Below are 13,681 nucleotides of genomic sequence, written 5' to 3' on the forward strand. Positions count from 1 at the left end.
GAGCCCTTCCAGTAAGTGACACGTGTGTGGTTAGATGTGAGTTGCAGGCCTCCACGTGTCACCATCTGAGAGGGGTGCGGTCCAGACAAAAGAGCACTCCGTACCGCTAAAGGTACAGACAGGCGCAGCCAAGCGCAGACATGCGCAGACTCTCACGCTCCCCATTGCTGATTCTGAAGGTACGCTTTCTCTGAAAAGTACGACAGGGTTCTGACACATGCCAGAAAAGCATAACAGAATTCTGTTATGCCCAGAAGCAGGGAAAGAGGGATAAAAGACAGAATCAGAGGGAGAGTGGGGAGGAAAAAAAAAAAGGAGAGAGTAAAAAACAGAGTGCAAGTTTTTTTGATACACACGTTTTTTACTAAGTTTCCAGTTTTCTGGTGGTTCTGTTGAACTAACTTGATCGTCGGAGTGCAAACGGCCGCTAGAGGCGCCGTCTGTGTATTTTGCAGGTCACATTTCGAAGACATCTGAGAGAGAGAGTTCAGAAGGTGATTCTTCAGGAGACACAGTCGCGAAGACAGGGCAGAAAGTGTTACGAAGCGATTCACCCACGTTCAAGTTGCCGGCAGGATCAGGAATCCCTCTCAGGTTGTATTTTGCTGTAACTGAGAGGGCGGTGAGTGCGGTGCTCGCCCAGGATCAAGATCAGGCTCAGAAGCCTATTTATTTTGTGAACAAGGTGTTGCAGGGCCCAGAAACGAGATATCAGGCCCTGGAGAAGGCTGTGCTGGCTGTGGTATTTTCGGCGAGGAGGTTGCGCCACTACTTTCATAGTTTCACAATACTGGTGATGACTGACCTGCCCATCCAGAAGGTCTTGAAGAAACCTGACGTTGCGGGAAGGATGGTGAAGTGGGCAGTAGAGTTGTCAGAGTTTGACATTAAATATAAGCCCCGAGGCCCGATCAAGGGGCAAATCTTTGCAGATTTCGTGGTCGAGCTCTCATCTGAGGCAACGCGAGTTGAAGGGGACGATTTCCATTGGGTACTTTCGGTGGATGGATCGTCGAACCAGCAGGGCAGCGGTGCTGGAGTCATATTGGAAGGACCCAACGGCGTGCTGATCGTACAATCTCTGAGGTTTGCCTTCAAAGCCAGTAACAATCAAGCAGAGTATGAGGCGCTGATCGCCGGGATTCTGCTGGCCAAGGAGATGGGAGCTAGGGTGCTGATGGCTAAGAGTGACTCGCTGCTAGTCACGGGGCAAGTAACAGGCGAGTTCCAGGCTAAAGATCCACAAATGGCGGCTTACTTGGCGTTTGTGTAGGAATTGAAGAGTTCCTTTGCCTCCTTTGAAGTAGTACATGTGCCCAGAGAGCAGAATGCCCGAGCTGACTTGCTTGCTAAGCTCGCCAGCTCAGGCAAGGGGGGTAGGCAGAGGACGGTGATTCAAGAAACTCTGAAGACGCCGAGAGCATTTGTGGCAGATCACCTGGTCCTTCAGATCAGCAAGTCGACGGAGAAAGCCGCGAGAAGCCATAAGTCCCTGACGCAAGAAACTCTGAGATCGCCGAGAATTAGAGCTTGCCGGGGAGAGAAGGTGAACGTGATGCAGGTCTGCGCGACCCATGAGCCAGACACTTGGATAACACAGTACAAGCGGTGCCTGGCAGATGGCCTTCTCCCGCTGGATCCGACTGAGGCTAGGAAGGTAAAGAAGAATTCTAGCAAGTACACCCTGATTGATGGCGATCTGTACAGGTTTGGGTTCACTCACCCGCTCCTGGAATGTATACACGGCGAGAAGTGCACGAGAATCATGGCGGAGCTCCACGAAGGTATATGCGGAAGCCACGTCGGGGGTCGAGCTCTGGCCGCGAGGACTCTCCGTGCAGGATAGTACTGGCCATCCATGAGAGAAGATTGCAAGAAGTATGCCCAATGTTGTAAACAATGCCAGCAGCACGCCGATTGGCATAAGGCGCCTCCCGAGGAGTTGAAGTCGATTTATAGCCCTTGGCCATTTCATACCTGGGGAATCGACATCCTGGGACCTTTCCCGCTGGCGATCAGGCAGATGAAGTACTTGGTGGTGGCGATTGAATATTTCACCAAGTGGATCGAAGCAGAACCAGTGGCCCAGATCACCGCACACAAGATCGAAGGTTTCGTGTGGAAGAACATCGTGTGCCGGTTTGGAGTGCCTAAACGCCTGGTGTCGGATAATGGGACTCAGTTTGCAAGCCACCTGTTGAAGAAGCTATGCGAAGGGGTGGGAATTCAACAAGTGTTTGCATCCGTCGAGCACCCTCAGACAAACGGCCAGGTGGAGTCAGCTAATCGGGTGTTGTTGAGAGGTCTGAAGAGTTGAGAAAGCCAAGGGAAGTTGGGCTGAGGAGGTACCCCGTATAGTCTGGGCGTACCACACCACCGAGCAGTCAGGAACCCATGAGACCCCGTTCAGCTTGGTCTATGGGTGTGATGCCATGATTCCAGTAGAGATCCAGGAGAGCTCGCCGAGATTCCAGAACTTCGTAGAGGAAGACTCGAATGAAGAGAGAAGGCTGAACCTGGATATACTGGACGAGGTCAGGGAAGAGGCGAGACTGAAAGCTGAGGCGGTGAAGAGGAGGATCGAACGAAGATACAACTCGAAGGTGACGCCAAGGCAGTTTAGAGAGGGCGATCTGGTGATAAGGAAGGCCCACCAGTACGAGATGGAGAATAAACTGTCGCCCAAGTGGACTGGACCGTTCAGAATAACCGAGGCGCTCGGGAACGGCGCCTACCGCTTAGAGACGCTGGAAGGAGGGGCGATTCCTCGCACCTGGAACGCCACGCACCTGAAGTTGTACTATAGTTAAGAGCTTTGTAAGTAAAGACAAACACAAAGGTCATATTACAATGTCTCTGATGAAACAGTTTGAAGGGGGCACTCTTTTTTTCCCTAAGGAGGGTTTTTAATGAGGCCACCCAATAAAAGAAGAGTTTTCGAAGTATAAGGCGTTTTCAGATTGCATGTTTGCTTTTTTCCAAAAGTTTTGAAGAAAGACCTTGTCGCTTGTACGTGATTTAAGGCAAGTAAAGATATATCGCATGTTTTCTAAAAAGTTTTTAAGTCCTCATCGTTTTTCGGCGATTGGAGGCACCAATTAAAGCTTTTAAGTCCTCATCGTTTTTCGGCGATTGGAGGCACCAGTTAAAGTTTTAAAGTCCTCATCGTCTTTCGGCGATCGGAGGCACCAGATGAAAGACCTCAATGCCCTCGCGCGTTCTGAGGCGAGATAAAGACCTCCTCGCCGTCGAGCGAGTGCAGGCGAGGAAGAGTAAAAAGTCCTCAGTGTTTCTGGGGGCGAGAAGATGTAACCCTTGGGGCAATGTAGAGGCACCAGTGAAAAGTCCTCCGTGTTTCTGGGGGCGAGGAGATGTAACCCCTGGGGCAATGTAGAGGCGCCAGTAAAAAGTCCTCCGTGTTTCTGGGGCCGAGAGGATGTAACCCCTGGGGCAATGTAGAGGCGAGTTAAAAACCTCCTCGCCGATGAGCGAGTTCAGGCGAGTTAAAGACCTTCTCGCCGATGAGCGAGTTCAGGCGAGTTAAAGACCTTCTCGCCGATGAGCGAGTTCAGGCAAGTTAAAGACCTTCTCGCCGATGAGCGAGTTCAGGCGAGTTAAAGACCTTCTCGCCTACATGCGAGCTTAGGCAAGATAAAATCCTTCTCGTCTCGAACGAGTTCAGGTATGGCGCAGAGGGTGGAAGAAGTTTGGAAGGTGGCTAAGGTAGGTTCGAAGAGAACGCCTAGTCACCCGGTCTTTTGTTTTGAAGTTCAGGGAGGTAAAGAAGGATCCTAAAAGGCGTTTCTACCCCCAGACAAAGAAGCAATGGCCAAAGCATGAGGCCAGAAAGAAGCTGATATCACCAAGAGTCTTTGGCGATCAGGAAGAGTTCAAACAGCGGCGAGAAGGTTAAAACACCTGTTTGATGAAGCAGGTCGAGTGGAGCGGTGTTTAAGCCAGTAACTGAGTTACAGTTCATCGCTTGAGGGATATTTTTACGATAAGGTTAATTGCCTTAAGGTTACGAATTGTTAAGTGTTTGTTGCTTAAGGCTGAAGTGATCCGAAGCAGTTAAGTCAAAGGTTATACCTACAGTTTTCCTAAGTCATTTCTTTGAAATTAAACAAGCAAGGAAAGTTGAAGCGAGTGAAGAAGTTATAAAAGGAAAAACGTAGCCTTTGTCATTAACAGTTAACAGTTCAGAGCATATACACGAAGGGACATAAAGTTTATTACAAGTTATAATACAAGGGAAAGCACAAAGGTAGCAGATGAAGAAGAGTTGATTAGTCTTCAGCAGGAACGACTTTTCCATCCACCACTTCATTGTTCAGCGACACCATGCTGAGATCCAGGTCGGGGAACAGGCAAGCAAATTGTTCCCGCGCAGCTTCGAATCCAGCAGCCAGAATTTGAGCAGAGTTCAGCTTGAGTTCTTCAATTTGCTTCTGAAGTTCCTCAATCCGCTTCTTGAGGTCTTCAGTTTGCTCTTTCAGCTCTTTATTCTGTTTCTCCAGCTCTTCAACCTGTTTCTTGAGTTGTTCATTGGTCTCTTGAGCCTGGAGAAGGTCTTCAGTAACCTTCTTGGACTCCGCTTGCGCTTGGGCCAGTTCAGCAACTGCCTTTCCTTTCTCTTCGTTGGCTTTGGCAAGATCAGCTATGGCGTCGTCCCTCGCCTTTTCCACCTGCCCAAGGAGGGTCTCTCGGTCGGCTGACCTTTTCTCTAGTTTTTGCACCTTGACGGCGTCGGCCTTCATGAGAGCTTCCAGGTCAACCACCCTGACGCGAAGGGGCACAATCTTGCTCTCCAGTTCGACCTTCTCTTGAGCAAGTTGATGCACCTTGTGGCGAAGGTCAGCGGCCTCCTTGCGCGCCAGCCTGAGCTCGGTGTTCATTGCATCCTCCACTCAGGAGTGTTCGATTTCTGCGAGCGTCAGGCTGAAAGACAACTTCTCCACCTCGACCCTCATGGTGCTGTTTTCGGTTTTGAGGTTGAAGAGGTCGTCATGGAGCCTCCTGGTTGAGCTCTCCACAGCTCTGGTTATGATCGCCGGGATATCTTCTGCTATGGTCTTCAGCTTAGCAGACAGAGGCTCCCACATCCTAGTGACCTCCAAAGGGAGGTTTGCTGCTTGGAAAGGCACCAGGTGAGCCTGTTGTTGGTTCTCGTCGCCACTTTCCTTAGCGGGTTCTTCAGTAGGCGTTTCTTGGCGTGGCGACGGAATCGGGGATTCGGTGATCAGAATCGGAGAGGTATGAGCAACCTCATCCCCGATTAGAGCATCTTCTGCAGCTGAGGCGTTTGAAGGGGGACCCCCTCCAGCTGACACATATGGTGTAGAGGCGCTTGGGGGGTCCTCCATGAAATTTGGCTCTTGGGCCTCAACTGCAGGTGGCGCAGTGGCCAGTGGGACCGCTTGGACTGGTGAGGCAGGAGCCTGTGGGGGTGGCGATGATGGAGGAGGAGCAGGCGTCGATGGAGGTGTTGAGGTTGGAAGAGGGGATGGAGCAGGCGGTGAAGAAGGTGCCACCCTCTTCCTCTTTGAGACCAAACCGTCTTCGGTGGCCTCGTCATCTTCTTCCTCTTCCTCGTGGATCACCTGAGGGGCTTTCCTTTTAGGTCTCTTGAGGACCAATTTCTTGCGTTGGGCAGGTTCCTTGGGTGGTGATCGCCCGTGGACGATGGCTGTCTCCACCACCGAGTTGGGCACCGTTTGAGAACCCGTCGCCAACCCGTGGTTTCGGGCGAGCGCCTTCAGTTCAGCGAGCATGCCTTTGCCCAACATGTTATCTGCATGGAACGAGAATGCATGGGTTAACTCAAGGAAAAAATAAGTGCATAAGGTAGTACACAGCAAAGCAGATGATATGTGCAGGAAAGATAAAACCAAAGTCTTGCGCATAACGCACAAGACGCCCAGAAATAGCTAAACAGAAGCAGTATTAAAACAACAGTTTTTAATGTTCTAACATATTCGAATTTCTAGCTGGTCTTCGTAGAATTCGAAGCAGATCAAGGTGGTGGTAAGGAAAGTAATGTTGGCGTCCGCCACCCTTTTCCAGAAGAGACAGAGATCTCTGTCCAATGCTCCCATGTTGTCAGGACTTCTGGGTCTCCTGAAGCAACTCTTGGACTCTTTCTTCCCCTTGTCCACCCAGTACAAGGGAAAGCCGTCGAGAAGGGAGGCGTCCTTGTCATTAGCGCGCACTTGGACGAACTTTCCCTTCCAGTCCTTGTAGGATTGCTGGAAGATAGCAAAGATGGACCTCCCAGCAATCGCGTTCAAGCTAACCCACAGGCGGTCTCCTGGGTGCTTGGCTTCGAAGAGAAATAGGAATACATCCACGGATGCGGGCAACCCCAGGTGGTCGCACATCACTTGAAAAGCTCGAACAAACGCCCAGCTGTTGGGGTGAAGCTGGGCGGCGGCAATGTTGAGCTCGGTAAGGAGTTCCCTCTCGAATCGGGTGAAAGGGAACTTGAGCTTCACCTTCTTCAATAAGGTCGTGTAGACGAAGCAGAAGGGCCCGTCGGCGCTCACCTTGTCATCAGCACAAACAGGCAGATCGGGGGGGCAAGGCAACACCATCATCTTTTCGTCGTGCTCCTTATGAAATGATTGATGAGGCTCATCCCCCTTAGTCAGCCGCAAAACTGCTCCCGCGGTGTTCACAGAGGATGTCTCCCTCAGAAGGGTCGAATTGGCCCAGGGATACAAGGTTTTGAAGTCTGGCAAGGGAACGGGGGCTCCTTCGGCGATAGGTGGAGTCGCCTGGGCCAGGACAGGACGGGAAGACGCAGGCCTTTCAGCCTGGGAAGATGAAGCGCCACGAACTCGTGGTGGATCGTGTGCTTGAGAAGGGGGGTTTCTTGATGAAGGAGGAGGATTCGGGGTGATCTTTGTGCGAGTCATGGTTGCAGCTGCAAAGGAAGAAGAAAAGGAAAAATGATCAGGGGTTACAGAGGCTGACTCGATCATAGAAGGAAGGTGAAAAACGAACGAATGTAGGTTCGTTGCGACGATTGACGAAGCCCTAAGTTACGCAGAAGGAGAAATGGAAAAGCAACCCACAGCGTATGCACCAGGCAGTTACAGGATGATGCGAATCGGTTAAAATGCAAGGAAAACCAGCAGAAGAAGGAAAGTAGGTACCTTTTAATGATCAGGAAGACGATGAAGGTGGATGGTGATTCAGAATGCTGGAGAGTGCTGAGAGTTTTCCGCAGAAGAAAGTTAGAGCGTTCGTGAATGCGAGGGAAAGTGATGGAACAGTGTTGAGTGAAAATGGGTTTAAGGGTTTTTTCGAAATGGGTTTAGGAAGCGCAAACGGCAACTGAAGAGAGTCGTTGATGAAGCCACGTGTCGAGCGATGAGTGAGGGGTTTGGTGGAGCGTCAGAAAAGCAGAAGGTACAACCGTTTGGAATTCTGCGTCAGTGCCACGTAGACCGGTGTTGACGTGACTCTTTCAGTCTTTTCGCTAGACAAATCTTCGCTTAAGACTGGGGGGCTTGTGTACCGCCCTGGTAGTCGGGAGTGATGACGTGGCATCTTGCTACAGTATAGGCGTGTTGGCAAGGCGCCAGGCTGGCAGAAGGGAAGGAAGTCGGGGGGCTCGTGAAGCCGCCAGTTATTAAGTTGGCGTGTTCCGATCTCCAGCATATCAGAATAGGCGATCACCGGGTTAAAAGATGAAGTCGCCAGATGTGAACTCAGGCGACCAAGCAGTTGGAGATCGCCGGAGAAAGCACATCGCCGAAGATGAAGGAGAAGCAAATTATGAAGGCGGCCGGCGAGACCACAGGGAAGGTGTATGAGGACACCCTAACTCGCCAACTCCAGTAGAGATCGCACTCCCAAGTTAGCTATGCACTGGGCAGTACCATGCATAAGTAACTTAGCCAAAATGAGAGTAGAAGCAGCGCCAAGTCAAGGAGGCTCCAGATGATGGCACGTGTACGACTGGATGCGAGCCACGTGTCCAGGTCTGTAACTGCCAGGAGAGAGAAAACAACCAGGTATATAAGAGTTCTCAACAAACTTTCTGAGGTACGCACGTTCAGTTTATACTCTTTACACTTGCGAGTTATAGAGCTGACTGTGAGAGAGGATTTGCACGGTTCTTGTTCTCTTAGTATTTGGTGATTCGGTCACTGACTTGGGCGTTGGAGTGCGATCGGCCGCAGCGGCGCCGCTCTGTTTCTTTGCAGGTTCTTGAGGTGGATCTCGAAGAGGAACGGGGTGTGAAGCGGTGCGCACGTCGATCCTTTGACGAGGCAGTTTCCAGCGTTCCGGTCAACAGGCAGGATCACAAATAATAACAAGTATATTTGTTATCTTCGAAATAATATAATAACATATTTAAATAATAACAATTATATTTGTTATCTTCATGGTAATATCACAACAAATTGAAATGATAATAATCATTTATGTTATCTTCAGAATAATATGATAACATATTTAAATAATAATAATTATATTTGTTATCTTCGTAATAATATTATAACAGATAGCCAACTAGCGAAAAGATTGCAAAGGCTAGAAGAAGCTCAAGCGAGGAAAAATCAAGAAAGGAGATTGGAGCCGTCAAGAGCACCTAGACCATGCATGCACTATGGGAGTCAAGAACATGATTGGCGAGTGCACACTTTTGCAAAACGGCACCATCAACACCACCACCAACCACAACATTCTTTTGATTTTGTAAAGTTACCTAGTTTTAGTGGGTTCAATGACCCTACTTTGTATTTAGAATGGGAAGCTAAAGTTGAGCAACTCTTTAATGTGTATAAGTTCACCGAGGACCAAAAGGTTAGGTTAACTTCCCTAGTTTTTTTAGACCATGCCATCCAATGGTGGCAACAAATTGTAATGGACATTGAGCTAAACAAGAGGCCAGTTGTGGTGTCTTGGAGTGATTTAAAGTTATGCATGCGTGTGCGGTTTGTTCCTCCTTATAGGAAGGAACTCTTGTTGAAGCTCCAACGGCTTCATCAAGGACCTAGGACAGTAGACGAATATTTTGAAGATCTAGAAACAACTCAGACTAAGAAAAATATGCATGATAGTGAGGAGTCAAAGATCACTAGGTTTGTGAGTGGTTTAAGGAGAGAAATTAAAGATGTTGTAGAATTATGAGTACTCTTCTTTAAAGAAGTTGGTTCACCTAGCCATCAAGGTGGAATCACATATTTTGACGAAAACAACTTTCAAAACTACTCATCATGATGGCTTCTACAAATCTTCAGGGAAGGATAAAAAGAACATTTCTACAAAAACTTCTCCTTCCATTTTCCAAAAGAAACCACTTCTTCCTATAAAAGTTTTTGAAGACAAACCTTCTACCTCTACTCCTAAGTCACCCACCAAACCTTCAAGCACAAAATGTCTTAAATGTTTAGGGTTTGGGTACATAGCTGCCAATTGTCCAAATAAAAGAACCCCAAAGCTAAAAGAAGAACATCAAGCCCAAATTAAAACAAAAACCAAAAGTGAAAATGAAAGAGAAAAAGAAGGACAAGATAACACGGGTATCATCACTTCACCTCAAAGGTGTTTTTCTTCCTTGTCTTTTTCATTACCTAAACATTCTAAATACTTGACATATTTGATTAAAAAGTTTATGGATGATATTCAAAAACCTTACCTTTTAAGAGGATTCTCCCAAAATCATTTCATCCCCAAATATTCTTTACAAACATGGTCTGTAGCTAGAATTCAACCATGTAATTTCCCTAATCTTAATGAACATAAGTTTGTTTCACACTTACCATATACAAATCATGTGAACAAACTAATGTGATTTTATTTTAAGAGTTTTCATTTAGGTGACACTTTACTTTTAGAATTGGGAATTTTTTAAGGCAAATATGAGTGAAAACCTAAGGAAAATCCTCACTAGACATTAACTTAACCAAGTGGTTAAGTAGATGAGAAGGTTCATTTCACAAAGACAAAGGGAAAAGGCAATGATAGGATGAACATGATGCCAAGATAATGCGCGGAATTAAACAAGGAAAGCAATAACAAAGATAACAACCGAATAGACATAATGAAATCAAAACAAGAACATATTTATGAATAGAATGGAATGACAATGGAAGGAAAAGATGAAGGATTAAGGAAGCTTATGAGAGTGGAGTTTGAGATAGGGAGCATGCCACTTGGAGGATGAAATTACTCCAAGATAAGTGTTGGAAGCCACCACTTGAGAGCTCTTAAATTCTCATAAGATAAGACTAAAGACTAAGAGGAACAAGCCTCACTAGCATCTCACACAAATTGTGCAGAGTAAATTTTCTTCTATTCAATTCTACTTGTTAAATACATTAGGTAGGCCTCCTATTTATAGGTGAAGGAGCCTTGGAGAACAAGCTAAAGGGGTAGGATGGGAAAAGGGAAAAAATGGGCAGCCTTAGGGTTTGACTAAGTCAAACCCGCATCCTAGGCTTGTCCTTCTAGAAACTAGGTCAAAATGTCTTCCAAAAGGGCTAGGAACAAGCTAAAATGCTATCCACACCCCTTGTTATGATAAAGGCACCTTATTCTAGCCTATCTTTGCTATTTGGACCCCTAAAGTGAGCCCAAATTCTTTACAACATGTTTTATTCTTAAGTAGACCAGCAGGAAGAACTTGAGATGCTTTGGTCTTTGTTCATTTCTCCCTCTGGTGAGGTCTTCACTTGAATGTTGAGATGACCTTTCATAGTGTGCATCCTTGGTCATCTTCTTGTTGTCTTGGTTTGTATCACAAACTCACTATGTTACTTGCACGAGTTCTAAATTCGAGGACGAATTCTTTCGAACCTGGGGAGCATGATACAAACCGACAGATATCTAAGGACACAATAAGCACTTACCAAAAGGGTCAGTCATCTCAAGATACAAGGTCAGGCCCCACCAAGCCTCGAGAAAGAACCAACAAAAGAAGAAGAAGTTATAAACCCGAATATCAAAAGTTCTTCTTTGGTCTTCTTAAAAAATAGAATATGTTTGTAAATAATTTGGGCTCCTTGTAGGGGTCCAAATAGCACAGATATGCTAGAATAAGGTGCCTTTAGTATAATAGGGGGTGTAGGTAGCATTTTAGCTTGTTCTTAGCCCTATTGAAAGGCACTTTGACCTGGTTTCTAGAAGGACGAGCCTAGGATGCGGGTTTGACTTAGTCAAACCCTAAGGCTACCCATTTTTTCCCTTTTCCCATCCTATCCCTTTAGCTTGTTCTCCAAGGCCTTTTCACCTATAAATAAGAGACCTACCTAGTGTATTTATGAAGTTGAAATTAATAGAAGAAGAGTTACTCTGCACAAATTGTGTGAGGTGTTAATGAGGTTTGAATTCCTCTTAGCATTTAGGTCTTATCTTGTGAGTATTAAGAGCTCTCAGGTGGTGGCTATCTTCACTTATCTTAGAAGCCAATCACACTCCAAGTGGCGGCTATCTTCACTTATCTTGGAGGTCAATCACACTCCAAGTGGTGTGTTCCACTTCTCAAATCCATCACATAAGTTTTTTCCTTTCTTCGTTTATTCTTCCATTGTCATTCCATTTTCACTCTTTGTATCATGTTCTTGTTTGGTTTTATTTGTTTCCATTCGGCAATTCTATTTTGGTTTCTTTTCCTTGTTCTTTAATTATGCACCTTTTAGCATCATTTTCACCTTATAATTGTCTTTTCCTTTTGTCTTTGTGAAATGAACATTCACATTTACTTAACCAATTGGTTAAGTTAGTGTCCAGTGGAGATTTTCCTAAGGTCTTCACTCTTAAATTCCTAAAATCTCAATCTAAGTAAAGTGTCACACCATAAAATGAACAATCCTAAAATCAACTCACATCACTCCTCACTTCAAGTCTCCACCTTTAATTGTTGGTGCTCGGTCAGGGTTGACTTGAAAAAGGTACTCCGATGATCAAGTAAGTACTTTATGTTAAAAGTGTATAGTGAAAGCTACTAATTAAAGTGTACCTTACACCTCTGTAGAATGTTTATTCATGGGCCTTTTTTGTGATGGATTGAATCTATCAAATATTAGTGTTAACTGATTTCTAGCATGATCCCTGATTTATAGGGAGGTATATTGGTATGTTGTTTTATTGTTATATTGGTATGTTGGTATATTGGTATGTTGGTATATTTGAAAAATATCTTTAATAAATCAATATCTTCCCCTAAATCAATGTTAGCTAATTTCTCAGGGATGTCACCCGAATTCGGTGGGACATGATCATGATTCGTAGGGAGTTTCTATAATTGTCAATGCTTTCATTTATTGAGCGCCTTTAATATATATTAATGTGGTCGGTTGGTCACCGAGACTGAGTGATATGGCTTGTCCGGTACTGACCAGTACACGGACAATACCTCGGATGTGGTGATTGATCTTAGCGATGTTATCTCAAAGGTAGGTCGAAACATTAGTGTCGTTTGTGAGAATCGTAAATTCTTTTCTAAGGATCGTAAAATCTTTCATTTAGCCATCGAATGGGGGCTATTGTTGCAGTACGACCAAAATATAGTCTCACATCGCTTAGAAATTAAGGTCAATGGCAGTTTAAATACACATTTCCACCGAGACACCTTTTAAGGTCAAAATCGTGACGGAGCACCAATTTTTAAAGCGGATAATACCTCGAATGTGGTGATTGATCTTAGTGATGTTATCTCAACGGACTTGAGGTCGGAACACGTTTACGACAAAACAAAAACCCTAACCACCATACTTTATTAATTTGTGTCAAACTCAATCTCATGCCTACAAACCTTAAACACCCAATCTAATGTCTTTTAATTGACAGTCCACATCACCCCTCCTCCCTGCCAGATACACACCACTTGACACGGTTTGGTGCAACTTAACAAAAAGGACCAATTTAATTTTTTTAAAAACCACTCTACTAAATTAAATATTGATCTTATATCTATGAACGAATAAGGTATTATACCTAATATTAATTATCCTTAAAATTAATTTTTAATAATAAAATGATCTCATAAAACAAGGATAAAACAAACGTAACTTGCTAATATTTATATATTCTAGAACTAGATCAATAGAACCTCACCTGAAATACCAGACCTATCATTTACTCACAGAAGAACGAAATAAATCGTTTACTCTATGTTGCTCTACCGCCCTTTCAACCATTAAAGGGAACAATGGAGTCTTGATTTTACAATCGACTTAAATAAAGGGAAAACAAAATATAAGTTTATAAGTTGAAATATATTCTATTTATCTTATTCCGAACATATATAACTTTTTCTATGTTGAAATCTTTCATTTAGTGTGAACTTAGAGTAACTCGACTATGTCCTTTAAACTTATCTGTTTAAAATTTAAAGAGTTTTGCAAATCAGCTCTCAAAGTATAAAGGAAAAAGAAAAACATCCGTTCTATTGTATCCCACAGCAATTATTAAAACAGATTGTCTGCCAACATTTTCCTTTCTCTGTTTAGAAAACCTTCTCTTATTCATAAGCAATTCAATTCTCACGTGTTCGATAAATTAATATTAGAATTAGAATACATTTTCCATATTTTTAGAACATACATAAAAAGGCCCTCGGCCATTCCATTCTTAACCTCTCCCACATATATAAGAAAAAAATCCATAAATCTAGCATAAAAAACTAAAATTATTGGAAAAACAATAAAATAAAATACGTGTCCCAATA

General features: G+C 44.8%; 2 protein-coding genes across 2 annotated transcripts in view; one reads left to right on the forward strand and one right to left on the reverse strand.

Annotated features, from left to right (window-relative positions):
• Positions 1-4,757, reverse strand: part of LOC137824773 (uncharacterized) — a 17,679-nt gene extending 12,922 nt beyond the window's left edge. Inside the window, exon 1 of the mRNA XM_068630451.1 lies at positions 4,527-4,757. Within this exon, the coding sequence (XP_068486552.1) occupies positions 4,527-4,757 (231 nt within the window). The remainder of the gene's footprint in view (positions 1-4,526) is intronic.
• Positions 4,758-8,610: 3,853 nt separating this feature from the next.
• On the forward strand, positions 8,611-9,141 carry LOC137824774 (uncharacterized). Its single transcript, XM_068630452.1, has one exon. It carries the CDS (start codon positions 8,611-8,613, stop codon positions 9,139-9,141), a length of 531 nt encoding a protein of 176 aa, XP_068486553.1.
• The last annotated feature ends 4,540 nt before the right edge of the window (positions 9,142-13,681 follow it).

This window comes from Phaseolus vulgaris, chromosome 8 (genome assembly GCF_000499845.2).
Source record: "Phaseolus vulgaris cultivar G19833 chromosome 8, P. vulgaris v2.0, whole genome shotgun sequence".
NCBI classification, from domain to species: Eukaryota; Viridiplantae; Streptophyta; class Magnoliopsida; order Fabales; family Fabaceae; genus Phaseolus; species Phaseolus vulgaris.

Coding starts and splice junctions, on each gene's coding strand:
- LOC137824774 (XM_068630452.1), top strand. CDS start 8,611: ATGCACTATGGGAGTCAAGAACATGATTGGCGAGTGCACACTTTTGCA.